The sequence below is a fragment of the Elgaria multicarinata genome, chromosome 3 (assembly GCF_023053635.1).
Source record: "Elgaria multicarinata webbii isolate HBS135686 ecotype San Diego chromosome 3, rElgMul1.1.pri, whole genome shotgun sequence".
Classification (NCBI taxonomy): domain Eukaryota; kingdom Metazoa; phylum Chordata; class Lepidosauria; order Squamata; family Anguidae; genus Elgaria; species Elgaria multicarinata.
The window spans coordinates 160,619,932-160,639,408 of NC_086173.1; the positions used below are offsets into that span (position 1 = coordinate 160,619,932).

A 19,477-nucleotide genomic window follows, 5' to 3' on the forward strand; every position below is an offset into this window, starting at 1 on the left:
AAACTAGAGGAGAATCCTCGGGCAGCTCTTCAAAAAGAGGACTGCCCTCTATAAAAGAAGATACATGGCCACCCTAAATACTGGGCACTTTAAACCCCAGTAGATAGGGGTAGCCATGTGTCCTGTAAAAGAGGACACGTGACCATCCCTGGCTACTGGGTGTTTAAACATTGGGCGAAATTCAGTCTTGAAATATTCTCAGGCAATGCCATGAGGGAGGAACACAAACCTAGGCAGGATCTACACTACTGCTTTAAAGCGCTTTATAACAGTTTTGACAACTGTTGGAGCCCAGGACACACTGCATATACAGTTTTCAAAATGTTTTCAAAGTGTTTTAAAGTGCTTTAAAGGCAGTAGTGTAGATTCCACCCTAGACTTACACTAAATTAGGCCATTGATCCATCTAGGCCACTACTGTTGACGCTGAGAATAAGCTGAATTGAACAGGTACATAGATATGAGATATTGTTTCTTTGACAACCTTTTTCATCGTTTGAATGAAGGGAGGTAGCAATCCCGGTTTATAGGGGTGGACAACGTGTGCCCTCACAAGTTGTCTTGGCCTACAACTCCTAGCCTTATCCAGCATAGCGAATAGTGACGGATTATAGGACAGAGCCTTCACGGTGGTAGCCCCTCCAATTAGAGAATGCTCTCCCTGATGAAACCCACCTGGTACCAACCTTGTTATCTTTTCAGCACCATGTTAAAACTGCCCTCTTCCCTCAGGCATTTGGCAGCATATCCTGAGTTTTAAACAGGTACCGGATTGTGTTTGGTTATTTAAAAAATTTTTTTTAAAGAAATATGTTGTCTCTCTGTGTGTGTTGTCTGTTTATATGTTTACATGTCAACACCAACTGGCAAGAATGCGTTTCAGGCAGAATTTTTTCCAACTCTACGTGGTGATGGTGAGGATCGAACTCCTTTGCAGTTAAAAAAACACCAAAAATACAACAACAAAATTAAATAACCGTGTGCGGTTTTGTGGCACCCCCGATCTGCTGCTTTGGGCAACCGCCCCATTCTGCCTAACATGAGGGCCGGCCTTGATTAAAGATAGCGGCTTCCCAGAAGCCAGTTGTGTAACTCCGTAGAAAAGAGAGGAGCACAACTCTGGGACTTGCCCACCCCCACCCCCAGGGTAGGCACAATGACATCATTTGCCCTAGTGCCCGGGCAACGCATTTCTCTGGCAAGAGCAATCCAGGTAAGGCAGCAAAAACACAATGGCCCCATTCAGAATACACCTTAAACCATGGCTTTAACCACAGTAGTTAAGCAAGAAAGATGGGCTGTGTTCAGAAGACACCTTAAACCAGTGGTTCCCAAACTTTTTCAGGTCACCGCCCCCTTGGTTCCACAAACTTATGCCCAGTGCCCCCTACACTACACTATAAAAACCATCATTCAGAATAGCGGTTTTCAACGACCCACTAAGGAAGACAGTAACAATAAAATTCAAAACAGTAACAATTAATTGAATAGTTATTCGAAAACCAATTTCATTTTTTTAGTTTATTCAATTAAACGTAACTGATGAACTTGATCCAGTGATATCACCTTTTTAAAGTCTGATAGTCATTTAGCAAGAATATTAGATATCACGTTTAGTAACTAGGGTAGATAGAGTACCTCACTATTCTGTAAATTCTTAATGTGATGGATGGGCTTGATGAAGTGATACCAGTTTCCCAATGTCTGGTTTAAAGTCACTTAACATGAGTCTTAAATCACCACGTTTAGTAATCTGGAGTCAATTTCTTTGCTTGGAGAGAAGTAGGCAGACCACACTAAAACCACATTCCACCAAATATGATGTTGGAAATGCAACCAGGAGCTTCTGAACCACTCTCCGTAGTGCAGGATAGCGATCAGAAATTTCTTTCTGTAACCAAAACTCTTGGTACGGAAAAAACCACCTTGAGCGCTCCCCTGCTGCCCCCTTGCCTCTTAACGCCCCCTATGCAATCCCACCACCCCCAAGGGGGCAGTACCGCCCACTTTGGGAACCACTGCCTTAAACCATGGTTTAAGGTGTCTTCTGAACACAGCCCGTCTTTCTGCCTTAACCACTGTGGTTAAAGTCATGGTTTAAGGTGTCTTCTGAACACAGACCGTCTTTCTGCCTTAACCACTGTGGTTAAAGCCATGGTTTAAGGTGTCTTCTGAACACAGGCCGTCTTTTTGCCTTAACCACTGTGGTTAAAGCCATGGTTTAAGGTGTCTTCTGAATGAGGCCAGTAAAAGGTGAGGCGGCCTGCCCATTCTCCCAAAGCATCCTCCCTGGTTGTCAAAGGGATTTCCAAGCGGGCAGTTTTGAGAGACAAAACCAGACAATAGCTTCGGTTGCTGCATCTCAAAGATATTGTAGAGCTATAAAAAGATGCAGGAAACGGCATCCAAAATGGTCAGGGGGCGGGGGGGGGGAGGGCTGGAGCATCTCCCCTATGAGGAAACGTTGCATCAGTTGGGACTGTTTTAGCTTAGAAAAAAGGAAGGGGAGAAACGTTAACAGATGTACAAAATTATGTACGGTGTGAAGAAAGGATAAGGAGGGGTCAGCCAAGCCCCCTTCCACGGCTCCGCCCCATCCCCACCATCCGCCTATTGATTGGTAGTTTTTCAGATTTTGTAAAAGGTTGAAATGTCTCTAAGGTGCAGTTACTGGCAATAAGAGCTTCAAGCTAAAGTAGGTTGCTATTTTAGCCCCGCCCCTCTTGGTTTTTGGCCCCACCCACCCACCACTGCCATACACCCCCTGAAAGCTTCTCCAAAATGGGGTTTCGGTCCTTGACCTGGAACAGCTTCTGCTGTCCAACGAAACTGAATGTTGAGAAATTGAGAGAGGATAAAAGGAAGGACTTCTCTACCCAGCAGGAAACTAACTTATGGAACTCTCTGCCACAAGATGTAGGCCACATTCAGAAGACACCTTAAACCACGGCTTTAACCAGGGTGGTTAAGCCAGAAAGCCAGGCTGTGTTCAGAAGACAACTTGGCTTTAACCACAGTGAATAAAGCTTTCTGGCTTAACCACTGTGGTTAAACCCGTGGTTTAAGGTGCCTTCAGAACATGGCCTGGCTTTCTGGCTTAACCACCCTGGCTAAAACCATGGTTTAAGGTGTCTTCAGGATGGGCCCATTATGATGGCCACAACATAGATGACTTGAAGAGAGGGTTAGATAAATTCAGGAAGAGGAGATCTAGCAGTGTTCGTTAGCCGTGAGAGTTCAATGCCCCAGTTCAGACGACACAGTAAGCCATGGTAGTTAAGCATTTTGAGGTAAACATTGGGCCTATTCAGGCTCTGTGGTTCTCTGGGGTTAGCACTCACTACAAGCCGTGCTGTCGCACACAACACTTGAAGCCATGGTTAGGGCCACTAACCCTGCTGCAGACGGTCCGACTGGGGTTAGTGAGTGGAGTTTAGCAAAACGCATCGCACAAGGTCCCTTCGACCCTGCTGCTTAGCCAAAAGCCTTAACCAGCAGGGCTTAAGGGGTCTTCTGAACAGGCCCACTATGGCTTCGCGTGTCTTGTGAACCATGGCGTAGCGTGCCATGTGAACCATCCTTTACCATGGTGGCTACATGTTGTTGTTGTTTATTCGTTCAGTCGTTTCCGACTCTTCGTGACTTCATGGACCAGCCCACACCAGAGCTTTCTGTCGGCTGTCGCCACCCCTAGCTCCCCCAAGGTCAAGTCTGTCACCATCAGAATATCATCCCTCCATCTTGCCCTCGGTCGGCCCCTCTTCCTTTTGCCTTCCACTTTCCCTAGCATCAGCCTCTTCTCCAGGGTGTCCTGTCTTCTCATTATGTGGCCAAAGTACTTCAGTTTTGCCTTTAATACCATTCCCTCAAGTGAGCAGTCTGGCTTTATTTCCTGGAGTATGGACTGGTTTGATCTTCTTGCAGTCCAAGGCACTCTCAGAATTTTCCTCCAACACCACAGTTCAAAAGCATCTCTCTTCCTTCGCTCAGCTTTCCTTATGGTCCAGCTCTCGCAGCCATAGGTTACTACGGGGAATACCATTGCTTTAACTATGCGGACCTTTGTTGTCAGTGTGGTGTCTCTGCTCTTAACTATTTTATCAAGATTTGTCATTGCTCTCCTCCCAAGAAGTAAACGTGGCTACATAACCACGGTTTAAACACGCTCACTAACCACTTGCTGCAAAAGGGATAGCGGCCTAACCATGGCTTAGCGTGTCATCTGAACAGGCCCTACACGTCTGTGTATACAAGATGCCGGGACAAGCCTTTGCACCAAGTGACCGTTCCATCATCCCCTGGGTTCTCCTGTCATTGCTAAGGAGGAACAGAACAATTAGTTTTGAAGCATATATTTTTATTGGGGGGGGGCGTTCCCCCTCCCTATATAAAAAAAGGTAAAACCGCAACAGCGTAGAAATGTGAACGGACACGCAAACATAGGAAATGATCCCATCCTTTATGCTTCTCTCTCACCACATAGTGATTTCATGGCGAGAATCGGCACGGTTGTATTTCACATTAACTGGTAAGTTACATGAAACCCTTGCTAGTTTGCATAGTGTCGGGCCACGCCTGTTTTTCTCTGGCCTTTTCTTGATATTTTGGCACAACTATTTAAAAACCATGTTCTCTTCTCTGTAACCCCCCCCCCCGAAAAAAACCCTCATCATGTTCACTTTTCACCCTCCCCTGTACCCAACCTGCCTGATCTATCTATAGAGATTTCCCACTGCTTGATCCATCTATATGCATCCGCCAGGGTGCTACAGCTTGACCTAACCTCATACTTTCCAGATGTATTAGATTGCAACTCCCACCCTGCTGGCTGGGAATGATGGGAGTTGAAGTCCAACACATCTGGAGGTTGGGGAAGGTTATGCTAGGCCAATCTATACTAGGGTGATTATATGGAATCTATACTAGGGTGATTTCTAGGGGTGTGCACGGATCCCCCAATCTGCTTCGGGGCCCGATCCGGAAAATCCGGATCGGGCCTGATCCTCTTCACGCCGCTCCGCCCTTCTCCCGCTCCGCGGAGCGAGATCCGGCTTTGCCGCCGTCGCTACATGGACGGCGGCAGCGCAAGATAAGCCACCCCCCGCCCCCATACCTGCATCCGTCATGGGCTTCAATTGAGGCCCCGGTTGAAGCCGGAAGAGGCCTCGGCCTTCACTTCCACCTTCAACTGGGGCCTCAATTGAAGCCCGCGACGGACGCAGGTAAGCGACCCTCCTCCCTGCTCCCTTACCTGGCGCTGCCGCCGCCACTGCCACATGGATGCGGCGCCACTGGCGCCAGATGAGTCCCCCTCCCCCCCCACTTACCTGCAGGCAAAGCTCCGGATTGAGGCGATCCTCTTCGCCTCGATCCCCAGCCCCACTGACTCTCTTCGCCTCCGCCTTTTCCGGAGGCGAAATAGGCCGCCTCGCTCCTGCTTCTCTGAAGCAAAGAGAAGCGGAGCACATCCCTAGTGATTTCAGCAGGGGCCATTTGTAAGCATGCAGCACCCCTCTTCATCCCAGCAATGAAAGCTGCAGGAGCCCTGCCCTCTTTTGTATCTGGTCAAGAGGGCAGGGCTGCTGCAGCGTTACCTGTTTTACCCGGTGCTGCCTGCATACAAAGGACACCTGCTGAAATTCCCTCTTCATCCCAACAGTTAAAGCTGCAGGAGCCCTGCCCTCTTTTGCATCTAGTCACTCTGGGCAGGGCTCCTGCAGTTTTAACTGTTGGGATGAAGAGGGAATTTCACCAGGTGCTGCAGGCATACAAATGACACCTGCTGAGATTCCCTTTTCTACTCATCTGTTAAAGATGCAGGAGCCCTGTCCTTTTTCCCATAGGGTCACGCTAATCTACAGGTCTAACTTTACAGATATTAAATGAATATTTCTTCACCCAAGGAAAGTACCAGCATCCATATAATTGCATTGCTCTATGGGACCTTTCAGAGCATGGTAAGACTTTCCCCATGACATAACACTGAAATGGCTTCTCTGGCCTGCTCAAATACACAACAAAATTAGACCGTTACAAAATTTAGCCAACTTCAAACGATGCGCCATGCGTGCCTCGTTTGGGCTGTGCTAGTCCTGGTAGCTGATCAGTAGCAATGGCCTGCTCTGGGATTCCTTCACAGAAAAGTGCTGCAGCCCACCATGAGACCTCTTGTGACTCGCAAGGCTGTCCTCGCGAGATGCGCTATTCTGGAGATCCGAGCTCTGGGGTAGCTTCTCCTCTGTGTGGATTCTCTGGTGACTTGTAAGGCTTGATCCCTGACTGAAGCTTTTCCTTGACTGAAGCTTCTCCCCTGCGTGGATTCTCTGGTGACTTGTAAGGCTTGATCTTTGACTGAAGCTTTTCCCGCACTCAGAGCACGTGTAGCATCTCTTCTTGGTGTGGGTGTGCTGATGTCTTAGGAGGCGCGAGGCCCTATCGAAGGTTTTCCCACACTCGGAACACTTGTGGGATTTCGGCGGAGTACGCGATCCACGTTGTGGAAGAGGGGCCATTTTCTTTCCCTTGTGGAACTTCTCTCTATGCCTCTTGAGAGAAGAACCCCACATGAATCTCTCCCCGCATTCAGTGCACTGATAGCGTCTCTCTCCGGAGTGGATGCGTTGATGCATTACTAGGGACGATGGATTATCAAAGCTTTTCCCACACTCAGAACACGTCAAGGATTTCCTCTGCATACCCGATACCTTTTGCAGAAGTGGGCCCAATTTATTTCCGTCGTGGATCTTTTTATGCCTGTAGAATGATGAACGTGCCATGAAACTCTGCCCACACTCGGCGCATTTATAGGGCACCTCTGCAGTGTGGAGGCACTGATGTATTATTAAGTGTGACATCTTGTCAAACCTTTTCCCACACTCGGAACATTTGATAGCTTTCTTCTGCACGCCAGAGACTTTTTGCACAGGAGGGACCGAATTCTTTGCCGAATGAATCTTCTTTCTATGCCTGTCAAGAGCCGAACACCACATGAAACTCTGCCCACAGTCACGGCACTGAAAGGGTTTCTCTCCGGTGTGGACGCGCTGATGTATCGCTAGTTGTGCGTAGCGGCCGAAGCTTTTCCCACAGTCAGGACATGTGCAGGTTTTCCCCGGCGTACGAGACACTTTTTGCACAGGAGGGACCAATTTCTTTGCCGTGTGCATCTTTTTTCTATGCTTGTCAAGAGACACATCCCACGCAAATCTCTTCCCGCAGTCTGTGCACTGATAGGGTTTCTCTCCACTGTGGACGTGCTGATGTCTCGCTAGCTTTGAGGGGCTGGCAAAGATTTTCTCACAGCCAGAACATGTGTAAGGTTTCTTCTGCGTACGAGATGCTTTTGGCAGAAGAGGGACAGATTTCTTCACCTTATGGATCTTTTGTCTATGGTTGTCAAGAGACAAATCCCATGCAAATCTCTCCCCGCAGTCCGTGCACTGATAGGGTTTCTCTCCAGTGTGGACGCGCTGATGCCTCAATACCTTTGAGGGGCGGTCAAAGTTTCTCCCACAGTCGGAACATGTGTAAGGTTTCTTCTGCTTACTGGTTGCTTTTGGCAGAAGAGGGACAGATTTCTTCACCTTATGGATCTTTTGTCTATGGTTGTCAAGAGACAAATCCCATGCAAATCTCTCCCCGCAGTCCGTGCACTGATAGGGTTTCTCTCCAGTGTGGACGCGCTGATGCCTCAATACCTTTGAGGGGCGGTCAAAGTTTCTCCCACAGTCAGAACATGGGTAAGATTTCTTCTGCTTACTGGTTGCTTTTGGCAGAAGAGGGACTGATTTCTTCGCCTTATGGATCTTTATATGCCTGTAGAAAGACGCCGCCCACATGAACCTCTGCCCACAGTCCGGGCACTGATAGGGTCTCTCCCCAGTGTGGATGCGCCGATGTTGTGTTAACTCCCGTGTTTTGCGGAACTGTTTCCCGCATTCGGCACACGTGGGGACTTTGCTGTGTTCATCGGATCCTTTTGGCAGAAGGATTTTCTCTCTCATGGCTCCTTCTGTATCCTTCAGGAGAGATTTCTCTCTCTCGTGGCTCCTTCTGTATCCTTCAGGAGATATTCTTCGCAGCAGAGGGACCAGGTGCTTCCCCTTATGGATCTGCTTTGCATGACTGTCAAGAGCTGGTTTCCACCTGAACCTCTCCCCGCAGTCAGTGCACTGATAGGATTTCTCTTGGGTGTGGAGTTGTTGATGGCTTCGAAGTTTCTGTGAGTCAGCGAAGGCTTTTCCACATATAGGGCCCTGTTCTGTTTGGGCTGCTTTACAGACCCGCAGGACTGGCTCACTTCCAATATGGCTCTTCCGATGCCTTTGATAAGACGAAAGCGACGCGAAACTTCCCCCGCAGTCAGCGCACTGATAGGGCTGCTCGCCAGCGTGGGTTCTCTGATGACTTTGCAGGCTCGTCTTGTGACTGAAACCCTTCCCACACGCCAAACATTTGTGGGGCTTCTCAGCTGCGTGAGATACCTGGTGGGTTTTAAGGTACTCCGAGCTAACAAAGTCTTTTCCGCACTGGGAGCATCGGTACGGTTTCTCCCCTGTGTGGGTTCTTTTATGCCGGAGAACTGATGAGTGACTCGAGAATGTCTTCCCACACAGAGAACAAGCGTTACTTCTCTTGCCATTGCAGGTTCCCTGGTGGGGAACTGTTACATTGGATTTCATGCCAACCGCCTCACAAAGCATGGATTTATGCCCAACTTCTGCTAGGTGCTGTCCAATGGGTGCTTTCAGCTGCCTCTCGGCTCTGTGCCAATTCTCAGAGGTTTCTCCCTGATTACAGTACTGGGGACCGTTGTCATTAGCTCTTTCCGGAGGCTTTCCTCGCAGTTCCATTTGCTTAGGACTTTCTTGCGGATGACTCTCCTTGTTCTCACGCTCCTCCTTACAAACTGCTGAAACGACAAATGCTTTTCCAGTTTAGAGTTTACATGGGCTAAGGGAAGAATTTTAATTAACTTGCAAGGGGCATGATTTTTGCCTCCATATACCAACAAGCACAGTAATTGGAAGTAAATTACTACTGGATTTTGATCACTAAGAAAAAGAAAGCTTTCACCGTTTTGCATCAGGAAACACACATAGAACCATAGAAGAGTAGAGTTGGAAGGGGCCTATAAGACCACTGAGTCCAACCCCCTGCTCAATGCAGGAATCCGCCTGTCCACCGCTACATTCATTTGCTAGTGTTCATCCAATATCCTAAATAAATCCTACTTTTAAATACCAATGTGAGACTTTGCCTCTCTTTTAGCATTTTTCATTGAAGAATCATCCCTTTAGTTTTGGAAATCCAGTGCTAGCAGTGTCTTGAGATTTCCCCATGCATCCATTCATAATAATAAAAGAGGATGTCCATCTCTCTGTCTGTCTGTCCTTAGCTTGAAGTATTGGTCTGCTTTTCTTGAAACCTATGCATACCTCGCTCTTTAAAAAAAAAAAAGAATTGTGTCTTTGATGAAAAAAATGACATTTTTATGCACATAATTTTTGTTCTTTTTTATTTCACAATTTGTTTTCTGTTCAGTTAAATTCACAATAAATGCGGGGAAAAAGTCACAGCATGAAGCCTAGACAAATAAAACTCGGTATGCATATTAAGGGGACCCCAAGGGCGTGCACCTCAGGGTTATTTCATTTTTACTTTAAAATAATTAAAATGAATTTTAATTCATTTAAATGTGTCCATGTGGTTGTAGCATGAAGTAACATCCTCAGCCACTAGGGGCAATCCATACAGTTTGAAGTTGTGGGGCATCTGTACAGCCCCGATGGAGGGGTCTGGTGTATAACTCTGTCCCTCACAAATTAGTAGGTTGAAGGTCAAGAGTTATATGGGGGACCCCTCCGTCAGGGGGCTGCAGGAGTGTGCCATAACTAGTGCTACCAAAGGGCGAGGCGGGTAAGAAATAAATATATTATTATTATAATTATTACCAGTGGCCCTGGCTTTATCACAAGCTGAATATGAGCCAACAGTGCGAGGTGGCTGCAAAAAAACCAAATGCTATTTTGGGCTATGTTAATAGAAGTATAGCTTCCAAATCACGCAAGGTACTGGTTCCCCTCTATTCGGCCCTGGTTAGGCCTCATATTGCCTCCAGTTCTGGGAACCACATCACAAGTGCCCTGCTGGATCAGACCAAGGGTCCATCTAGTCCAGCACTCTGTTCACACAGTGGCCAACCAGCCATCGGCCAGGGATGAACAAGTAGGACATGGTGCAACTGCACTCTCCTGCCCATGTTCCCCAGCAACTGGTGCACACAGGCTTATTCCCTCAAATACTGGAGATAGCACTTCAAGAAGGACGCAGACAAGCTGGAGCGTGTTCAGAGGAGGGCAACCAGGATGATCAGGGGTCTGGAAACAAAGCCCTACGAAGAGAGACTGAAAGAACTGGGCATGTTTAGCCTGGAGAAGAGAAGATTGAGGGGAGACATGAGAGCACTCTTCAAATACCTGAAAGGCTGTGAGTGCCATTTCTTATTTATTTATTTCATTTTTATACTGCCCAATAGCCAAAGACCCCTGGGCCTAGTCACAAGAGCGGGATACTCAGCAAGGAGAACTCTTGAGGTTTGCAGAGTGCACAAATTCTTTAGAAGCACTCAACACTGCAACATTTTGTTGCACACACACACACATGTTCAGAACCACGCATCTTTCAGTAAAGTCCAGTATCCCTGCTGTGAGGAATCCTTACCTGGCAAGACAGGCTCTTCCTCCTGTTGGGATTCCCAGCCCGTCTGTAGCCCATCATCTGATGAAGCCTCCTCCTGCAGCTCGGACATCTACAAGAACAACGCAAGCGTGTCAAACTTCCAAGGCCTATGTTTAGTAAACAAAGCTAAAAAAGAAGAAGTCAAGCCAGGCTGTAGCTGCTGATTTCCTGCATCTGCTAGGAGTTGGTCTAGATGGCTTCCGAGAACCACCCCAAATCTAATCCTACGATTCTGTGAAATAAACATACTTAATCAGATCCCAGTCGATTAAGGGCACGGCAGCATTTTCTGGAAATTACACACCCCTGAATTTGATGTATTTTGATTCTCTTTCTTATATTTATAACCAACCTTTCCTTCAAGAAGCCCAAACTACATGGATTTTATGTGTTTTGATTGATCGCCAGGCCCCAAAACAACTTGGGACCAGGATACCTAGCTGACCGCGTTCCCCTATACATTTATTTATTTATTTAATGTATATACCGCCCCATAGCCGAAGCTGTCTGGGCGGTTTACAAAAGTTAAGGAAGGAAAAGGGAAAGGAACCTCTCGTGCAAGCACTGAGTCATTACTGACTCTTGGAGGGATGCCACCTTTTGCTGGCATTTTCTTGGCAGGCCTTATAGCGGGGTGGTTTGCCGTTGCCTTCCCCGGCCGTTATTACCTTTCCCCCAGCTAACTGGGTATTTATTTTACTGACCTCGGGAGGATGGAAGGCTGAGTCGACCCGAGCCGGCTGCCTGAAACCAGCTTCCGCTGGGATCGAACTCAGGCTGTGGGGAAAGTTTCAGCTGCAGAAACTGCTGCTTTACCACTCTGCGCCACACATGGTGACCTTTAAAATCAGAAGAGGAGGGTCTCGCTGGTCATTCCGAAACGGACGGAACATCGCCATGAAGTACCCAGGCGGCGGGGCCTTCTCTGCAGTGGCACCCACCCTCTGGAAAACCCTCCCTCGCACGGATCAGGAGGCAGAAAATGGAATATTTTTTCAATGCCTCCTGAAAACACACCTTTTCACACTGGCTTTCCCTGGGCTATAACTGCTGTTGGGTTTTACTTTGCTTCTACTTAGTAGTTTTACACTTTTATATTGTCTTTTGCCATGCTGTATTTTATTCTTTTTAATTGTGAACAGCCCAGAGCGCCTCGGCTATTGAGCAGTATAAAATTGTAATAAATATAGAAATAATAAATATTATTATTATTGTGGGGATAAGATGGACCCTGTACCTGTCCATCTTATCCCCACAACAGCCCTGTGATGTATGTGAACCCAAGAGAGTGAAAGCTTCATGAATGTGAACTCGCATTTTCCCAGTCCTACTTGAACTGCTATCCCACACAGGCTCCAAGGGCAGAGTGTTCCTAAGGCCGGGGCCCTCACTGAAAAGGCCCTCTCTCCAGTCACTCACCAGGGAGCGTGGGTCTGGGGCCTTGTATAGTACAACACTTGGTAGGATATGGATTTGGTTATTCCTGATTTTACTCTGTGTTTTGTGTTTGATTATAACCCGCGCCTGAGATGGAGGACATTCCTCTCGTACCTGCTGCTCCCTGATCTCAGGCACCCACTGCCCAAGCAAATAATCCTCGGCCAAGGACACCGCTTGGGCACTGCTCTCGAGGTTATGCCCCCTGACCCAGCTCTGCATCTCCGGGGGCAGGACAGCCAGGAACTGCTCCAGGATCAGCAGCTCCAGGATCTGTTCCTTGGAGTGTCTCTCGACTTTCAGCCACCGATGGCAAAGCTCCTGAAGTTGGCTGTAAACTCCTCTGGGCCCCTCGGCCTCCTGGTAGCAGAAACGCCGGAAGTGCTGACGCTGCTTCTCCCGGCTCATGGCATCCCCTCTCAAGATGGCTTCCTTCACTTTCCCATAATCCTCTCTGTCTTCCACCTCCAGCTTGATAAAGGCCTGCTTGGCTTCTCCTCCAAGGGCTGGCAGGAGTCGAGTTACCCACTCCGCCTTGGGCCAGCAGCAAGCTTCAGCTACTTGCTCGAAGGAGGCCAGGAAGGCCTGAGCGTCTTCCCAGGGTGTCGGCTCCTGTGGAAGACCTGGGACATCAGGCTCCGAAGGACACATCTCCACCGTATTTAGGAACTCCTGCCACTGGGTTTCCCAGACCTGGGCCAGATCCTCTTGAGGTTCCTCCTTGACATCGATTCCACTGTCTGAGCTTTGGAGGGATCCCCCAGCATGCACTGCTCCAGGTGATGGACTTCCTCCTCCTGTGTCCAGTTGTTGCTCCATCAGCGCACCTAAGAATATCAACCAATCTTTATTATACAGCCACAGACCACTTAGAACACAGAATAATCCACAAAGCGGAATACATAAGACCAGCAAACAAAACAGAAGGCCAACTAACGAGCCAGCAACTTTTATCTATCTATCTATCTATCTATCTATCTATCTATCTATCTATTTATTTATTACATTTCTATACCGCCCAATAGCCGGAGCTCTCTGGGCGGTTTTTTTTATCAATCAATCCAAAGTTTATTGTACTAGCCAAAGGCCATGACAAATACGTCAAAAGAAAGCATCCATGCCTATATACAGTAATACAAATTCCTCGAAAATACACAGATAGGTTGAAATTTGCCATAACTAAAACTCCCCTTTCACTCAGCGGTCTGAATCTCCATGGCAGTTTATGGCAATTTTGTCTAGTTTAAAGGCTAAAAAATCACCAGCCAATTATTGCGCATGAGCCTGAGTCATAGAATCACAGAATAGCAGAGTTGGAAGGGTATTTACAAGGCCATCGAGTCCAACCTCCTGCTCAATGCAGGAATCCACCCTAAAGCATCCCTGACAGATGCTTGTCCAGCTGCCTCTTGAAGGCCTCCAGTGTGGGAGAAGAGCCCACAACCTCCCTAGGTAACTGGTTCCATTGTCATACTGCTCTAACAGTCAGGAAGTTTTTCCTGATGTCCAGCTGGAATGTGGCTTCCTTTAACTTGAGCCCGTTATTCCGTGTCCTGCACTCTGGGAGGATCAAGAAGAGATCCTGGCCCTCTTCTGTGTGACAACCTTTTAAGTATTTGAAGAGTGCTATAATGTCTCCCTTCAATCTTCTCTTCTCCAGGCTAAACATGCCCAGTTCTTTCAGTCTCTCTTCATAGGGCTTTGTTTCCAGACCCCTGATCATCCTGGTTGCCCTCCTCTGAACACGCTCCAGCTTGTCTGCATCCTTCTTGAATTGTGGAGCCCAGAACTGGACGCAATACTCTAGATGAGGCCTAACCAGGGCCGAATAGAGAGGAACCAGGACCTCAAATGATTTGGAAGCCATACCTCCTCTGAACACGCTCCAGAATAGCCCTGCGAGTCTTAACAACAGAGGATAAAAAAAAATCCAACAACCTCTACTACGTATTTATTAGTGTCAGCTAACAAGTAAGTAAGTGGCAGGACCTTCCAGGGAATTTATTTATGATAGGTGTGACGAGCCGAAGAATATCAATGCAGCCACCCCGATTAGGCTCACACAATGTCTTGCTTTCAATCGAAGAAGTTCCCTCCAGCTAATTTTGGGGGATCTCACCGCCACCATAGCTCAGCCTATTTATTGGGGTCTTCAGCCTCTCTATGTAGCATTTTTTTTGGGGGGGGGTGCTGCCATGGAAAGGAAGGGATGAGGAAACCCCCTTTCACCAGTGCAGTTGATTCAGCTTAAATCTGGACCCAATCCATTGAATGTCAACAAACTTAGAACAGGAACCAGCAGCTAATACATAACCAGGGCAATTGCTTCTCCCTATTTTTATTGCCTTCCTCTGAACCTGTCTCACTGGTCTGCATCCTTCTTAATTCACTCCCCACCCCAAAATTGGCCACGGTTCTCCAGATGAAGTCTGATTAAGGCAGAATAAAGCTGGAACCATGACATCCAATAACTTGGAAATTATGGTTCTACTAAATCAGCCACGTATCGCAGCTGCACCACACTGCTGGCCCACAACAGGCAGATGTTGTTGGTTTTTTGGTGTGTGTGTGTGTGTGTGCAGGATTTTGGCTTTGCATGCAGATGGTTCCAGGTTCAACTCTTAGTTAAAAGAACCAGATAGCAGAGGATGGGAACAGCACCCCTCCTTTGCCTGAAATGCTGAAGAGATGCTTCCAAACAAAGTAATGGTACCTTGCCTAATGGACAGACAGCCTAATTTGTTCCCTAACTTCAACAGGCAACGCTTTTCCCCATCACCAAATTGCTATCCTTAGAAGAGAAACATCACCTGTTGGTTTTCCGCCTGCCATCTGGCTGGTCACAGCATGAGGACCCCAGCAAGGCGAAGAGGCACAGTTTGCTTTAGTAAAGGGCGCAGGGACTCCGCCTTTCTGATTCAGCAAAGCTTTCCCAATTGCTGCAGAAACACGCTCTTTTGTGCTTCTATCCTGGGGGGAGAAAGAGAGAAAAACATAAATTGGTTAAAACGGAGAGGTGGATATTATTTTTGTTTGATCCTTCACCGGCTAAACGTTTTGTCCTTTTATTTATTACATTTTTATACTGCCCAATAGCCGAAGCTCTCTGGGCGGTTCACAAAAATTAAAACCATCATAAAACAACCAACAGGTTAAAAGCACAAATACAAAATACAGTATAAAAAGCACAACCAGGATAAAACCACGCAGCAAAATTGATATGAGATTAAAATACAGAGTTAAACAGTAAAATTTAAATTTAAGTTAAAATTAAGTGTTAAAATAGTGAGAGAATAAAAAGGTCTTCAGCTGGTGACGAAAGGAGTACAGTGTAGGTGCCAGGCGGACCTCTCTGGGGAGCTCATTCCACAGCCGGGGTGCCACAGTGGAGAAAGCCCTCCTCCTAGTAGCCACCTGCCTCACTTCCTTTGGCAGGGGCTCATGAAGAAGAACCCCTGTGGATGACCTTAAGGTCCGGGCAGGTACATATGGGAGGAGGCGTTCCTTCAAATAACCTGGTTTTATCCTGGTTGTGCTTTTTATACTGTATTTTGTATTTGTCTTTTTAAACTGTTGGTTGTTTTATTATGGTTTTAATTTTTGTGAAACGCCCAGAGAGCTTCGGCTATTGGGCGGTATAAAAATGCAATAAATAAATAAATAAATAAATTTTAGGTTTGTTTACTAAATATAATAATCATGCTAAATCAGGGCCCAATCGATTTAGGGAATCGATACACCCCCCCCCCCACAGCACACCACTGTTTTCTAATGGACCCAGAACTGTTGTTTTTAAATGGTTACTGTTGTTTTTATACTGTTGTTTTTATGTTTCTGATGGTTTTTAAATTTTGTATACTTTTTAATGTTTACTGTTTTAACTTTTGTGAACCGCCCAGAGAGCTTCGGCTGTGGGGCGGTATATAAATGTAATAAATAAAGAAAGAAATAAGTAGTCTCAGAGGAGAGATTAGCACTACAATTCTACCCATACCTACTCAGAAGTAAGCTCCTTAGAATTCAATGGGACTTACTCTCAGGCAAATGAGGCCCACCTGGTGCCAAGATTGGTCTCCTTTTGGCACCAGGTTAATTAATTAATTTATTTCATTTATATACCGCCCCATAGCTGAAGCTCTCTGGGCGGTTTACAAAAGTTAAAAACAGCAAACACCAAAAACAAATATACAAAATTTAAAAACATAAGAAGCAGGAAAAAACTTCTTTGTTCCGGCAGGCCTTTGGAGAATAATCTGGTCTTCCATCTATGTTAAGGACTTGTAAAATTATCGTGTATTTTAAACCTTTAATGTTTTAATATTGCATTTTATTTCATTTTAATTTTTGTACATTTCATTTCCTAGGTTTTAAAATGTATATGTTTTAAATTTTGTAAGGCCGCCTTGAGGCCCAGGATTGGGATACAAATAAATATAAGAAGAAACATAAAAACAACAGTATCCTTGGGAAAAGGTTAAGACTTTTCTCTTCTCCCAGGCAGTTAACAACATATGCAGTTTTTTTTAAACTGACCCCAGAATAGTTGTTTTAAATGGATATTGCTGTTTTTATGCTTTTAAATTTTTGTATATTGGTTTTTAATGTTTACTATTTTTAACTTTTGTAAACCGCCCAGAGAGCTTCGGCTATGGGGCGGTATATAAATGTAATAAATAAATAAATGCTTACTGGAGAGTATTCTCCACTGAACTCAATAAACACTCAGACATAGAAGGAAAAAAAGGATTCTGGCTCATTTAGAGATATTTACACGATAACCCCGCTATTTATTTATTTTATTACATTTTTATATTTGCAGGATAACCCCTCTTCTTTTTTAGGTTTACTAACTGACCCCCAGAACAGTTGTTGTTAAATGATATTGCTGTTTTTACGCTTTTTAAATTTTTGTATATTTGTTTTTAATGCTCACTTTCATTTTGGGGTTTACTAAAAATAAAAATAAGCATGCTCAAATCAAGAGCCCAAGCGATTTAAGGGAAACTATTTAGGGGAACATAAAGCGCACCATTGTTTCAGAGGAGACATTTTGCACCCCACTTCTGCTCGGGTCTACTCAGAAGTAACCGCCCTAAGACTTACTCCAGGGTAAATCCGTGTGGGGATCGCAGCCAGAATGGAGGCTGCATAGTGGATCTTTGCACAAATCCTGGACAAAGCCCCATTAAACGCGGAGGGGATTTTTAAAAAATGCTAAAAATGGGATTGCTCCCATTTTTAGTTTTTAAGATCTACGCCTGCAGCTTTTTCCCTCCCCTCTCCAAGAAAGCATTTATTCAGTTTGCAAATTCTCCTCTCTGCAACTCACCATCTCCGGCCACGCGGCTCCCCTTCCTTGCAACTGTTCCATCCCCGAACCTTTTTTTTTTATTTTAATGTCTCTGTTTCCTTTTGATCCTTTCTAGGATTCTTCGCTTTGTCTGCTTGACCCCTTTTATTTAAAAGCTTCCCCCCATGCCGGGGTCCTCCAAATGGCCGCGGAGGACAACTCCCATCATCCCCCAACGAGCACCGCTTGCAGCGAGGGCTGATGGGAATCGCAGGCAGGAAGATGCGGGTTTAAAAAGGGACGAAAGGCGGGAAAGCAATGAATAGAAATCGGATTTTTGTGAATTTAATTTACGGCAGACAGTTCCCCCCGTTTCTCTCTGGGTTCTTCTTGTCCGGTGTCTTTTTTAATTAGCAGAAAAATGAGATTATTATTATTATTTTAACATGTTTTTTTTTTTTATGGACAATAAACCAGGTTTTAGCCTGGTTGTGCTTTTTATACTGTATTTTGCATTTGTGTTTTTAGCTTGTTGGTAGTTTTATTATGGTTTTAATTTTTGTGAACCGCCCAGAGAGCTTCGGCTATTGGGCGGTATAAAAATGTAATAAATAAATAAATAAAATAAACACCAAACTAATATTCTGTGTATTTGGGGGGGAAAGAGGGAAAAAAATTAAATGTGCATTTTTTAAAAGGTGGTTATTATTATTATTATTATTATTATTATTATTATTATTATTATTATTATTATTTTATGCAATGTAGCTTTTTTTTCATGGGTTGATTGATTTGATTTCTAGCCTGCTTTCCCATCCCCAGCAAGAAGAAGCGGTTTAAAAGGGCTTCTTGGAGGAAAGGCAGGAAAGAAACAACAGATAAATAGAAATGGGATTTTTGTGAATTTAATTTAAGGCAGACAGTTTCCCCTGCTTCTCTCTGCCTTACTGGGTTCTTCTTGTCCTGTGTCTTAACACTGGTGTTTTTTTAATTAGCAGTAAATTGAGATTATTTTTTGTTTTTTAACAAGTGTTGTTTTTTTATGGACATTACCAAACTAACATTCTGTGGATTCTTTGGGGAAAGAGAAAAATTTAAATGTGCATTTTTAAAAAAGTTATTTTTTAATTTTATTTTTTATGCAATGTATCTTTTTTTCCCCATTGGTTGATGGATTTCATTTTTAGCCTGCTTTCCCATCCCCAGCAAGAAGCGGTTTAAAAGGGCTCCTTGGAGGAAAGGCGGGAAAGAAACAAAACGGATAAATAGAAATCGGATTTTTGTGTATTTAATTTAATTTTTTATGCAATGTAGCTTTTTTCCCATTGATTGATTTGATTTGATTTCTAGCCTGCTTTCCCACCCGCAGTGCGGCTGGTAATAAAATCCACATTAAGAACAAAACCTAGATTCAAGTGTAACACAAAAATAGATAAATGAAAAAAAACAATTAAAAATGCAACAATAAAAGAAATAAACAGCAGCAACTCATTAAAACCTTTAGCAACAAAAGGGGCATTTAAAAACAAACTTGTTGAACGAAAATGTACAAGGGGGAATGTATGTCTGTTTTAAATGGCATTTTAATTTTAAAAAAATGAAAACAGAGCAGGGAGAACCAGGTTCGACTCCTCCTTCAACCATGGTGTTCACTGGGGAAGTCAGTCGACATCTCTCAGCCTAACCTACCTCGCAGGGTTGTTGGGAGGAGCAAATTGGGGGGGATTCATACACACCATGTATTCTGGCTTGAGGTCCTTGGGGAAAAGGTGGACTAGAAAGTGTCATAAATACGTAAATAAATGAATACATTCTGCCATCAAATGTACCTTTTCCAACGCTGCTGCCTATGAGGCCTACATCTCTGGAGCTGCTGTAGTGCAGAGGCTGAGCTGCCCCGGGTTTGAATCTCACCCCTTGCCACTAACTTGCCAGACAGGGCCACACCCAAGACAATTTGCTGCCTGAGGGGAATCATAGAATAGCAGAGTTGGAAGGGGCCTACAAGGC

At 45.3% G+C, this 19,477-nt stretch overlaps 1 protein-coding gene across 1 annotated transcript; it reads right to left on the reverse strand.

The window, feature by feature from the left end:
- Window positions 1–5,743: 5,743 nt before the first annotated feature.
- LOC134395673 (zinc finger protein 721-like) lies at window positions 5,744–15,135 on the reverse strand. Its single transcript, XM_063121834.1, has 4 exons — window positions 14,988–15,135; window positions 12,292–13,004; window positions 10,723–10,810; window positions 5,744–8,911 (listed from the first exon to the last, which is right to left on the reverse strand). Exons 1-4 carry the CDS (start codon window positions 15,007–15,009, stop codon window positions 6,087–6,089), a joined length of 3,648 nt encoding a protein of 1,215 aa, XP_062977904.1. The 5' UTR covers window positions 15,010–15,135; the 3' UTR covers window positions 5,744–6,086.
- Window positions 15,136–19,477: the final 4,342 nt, after the last annotated feature.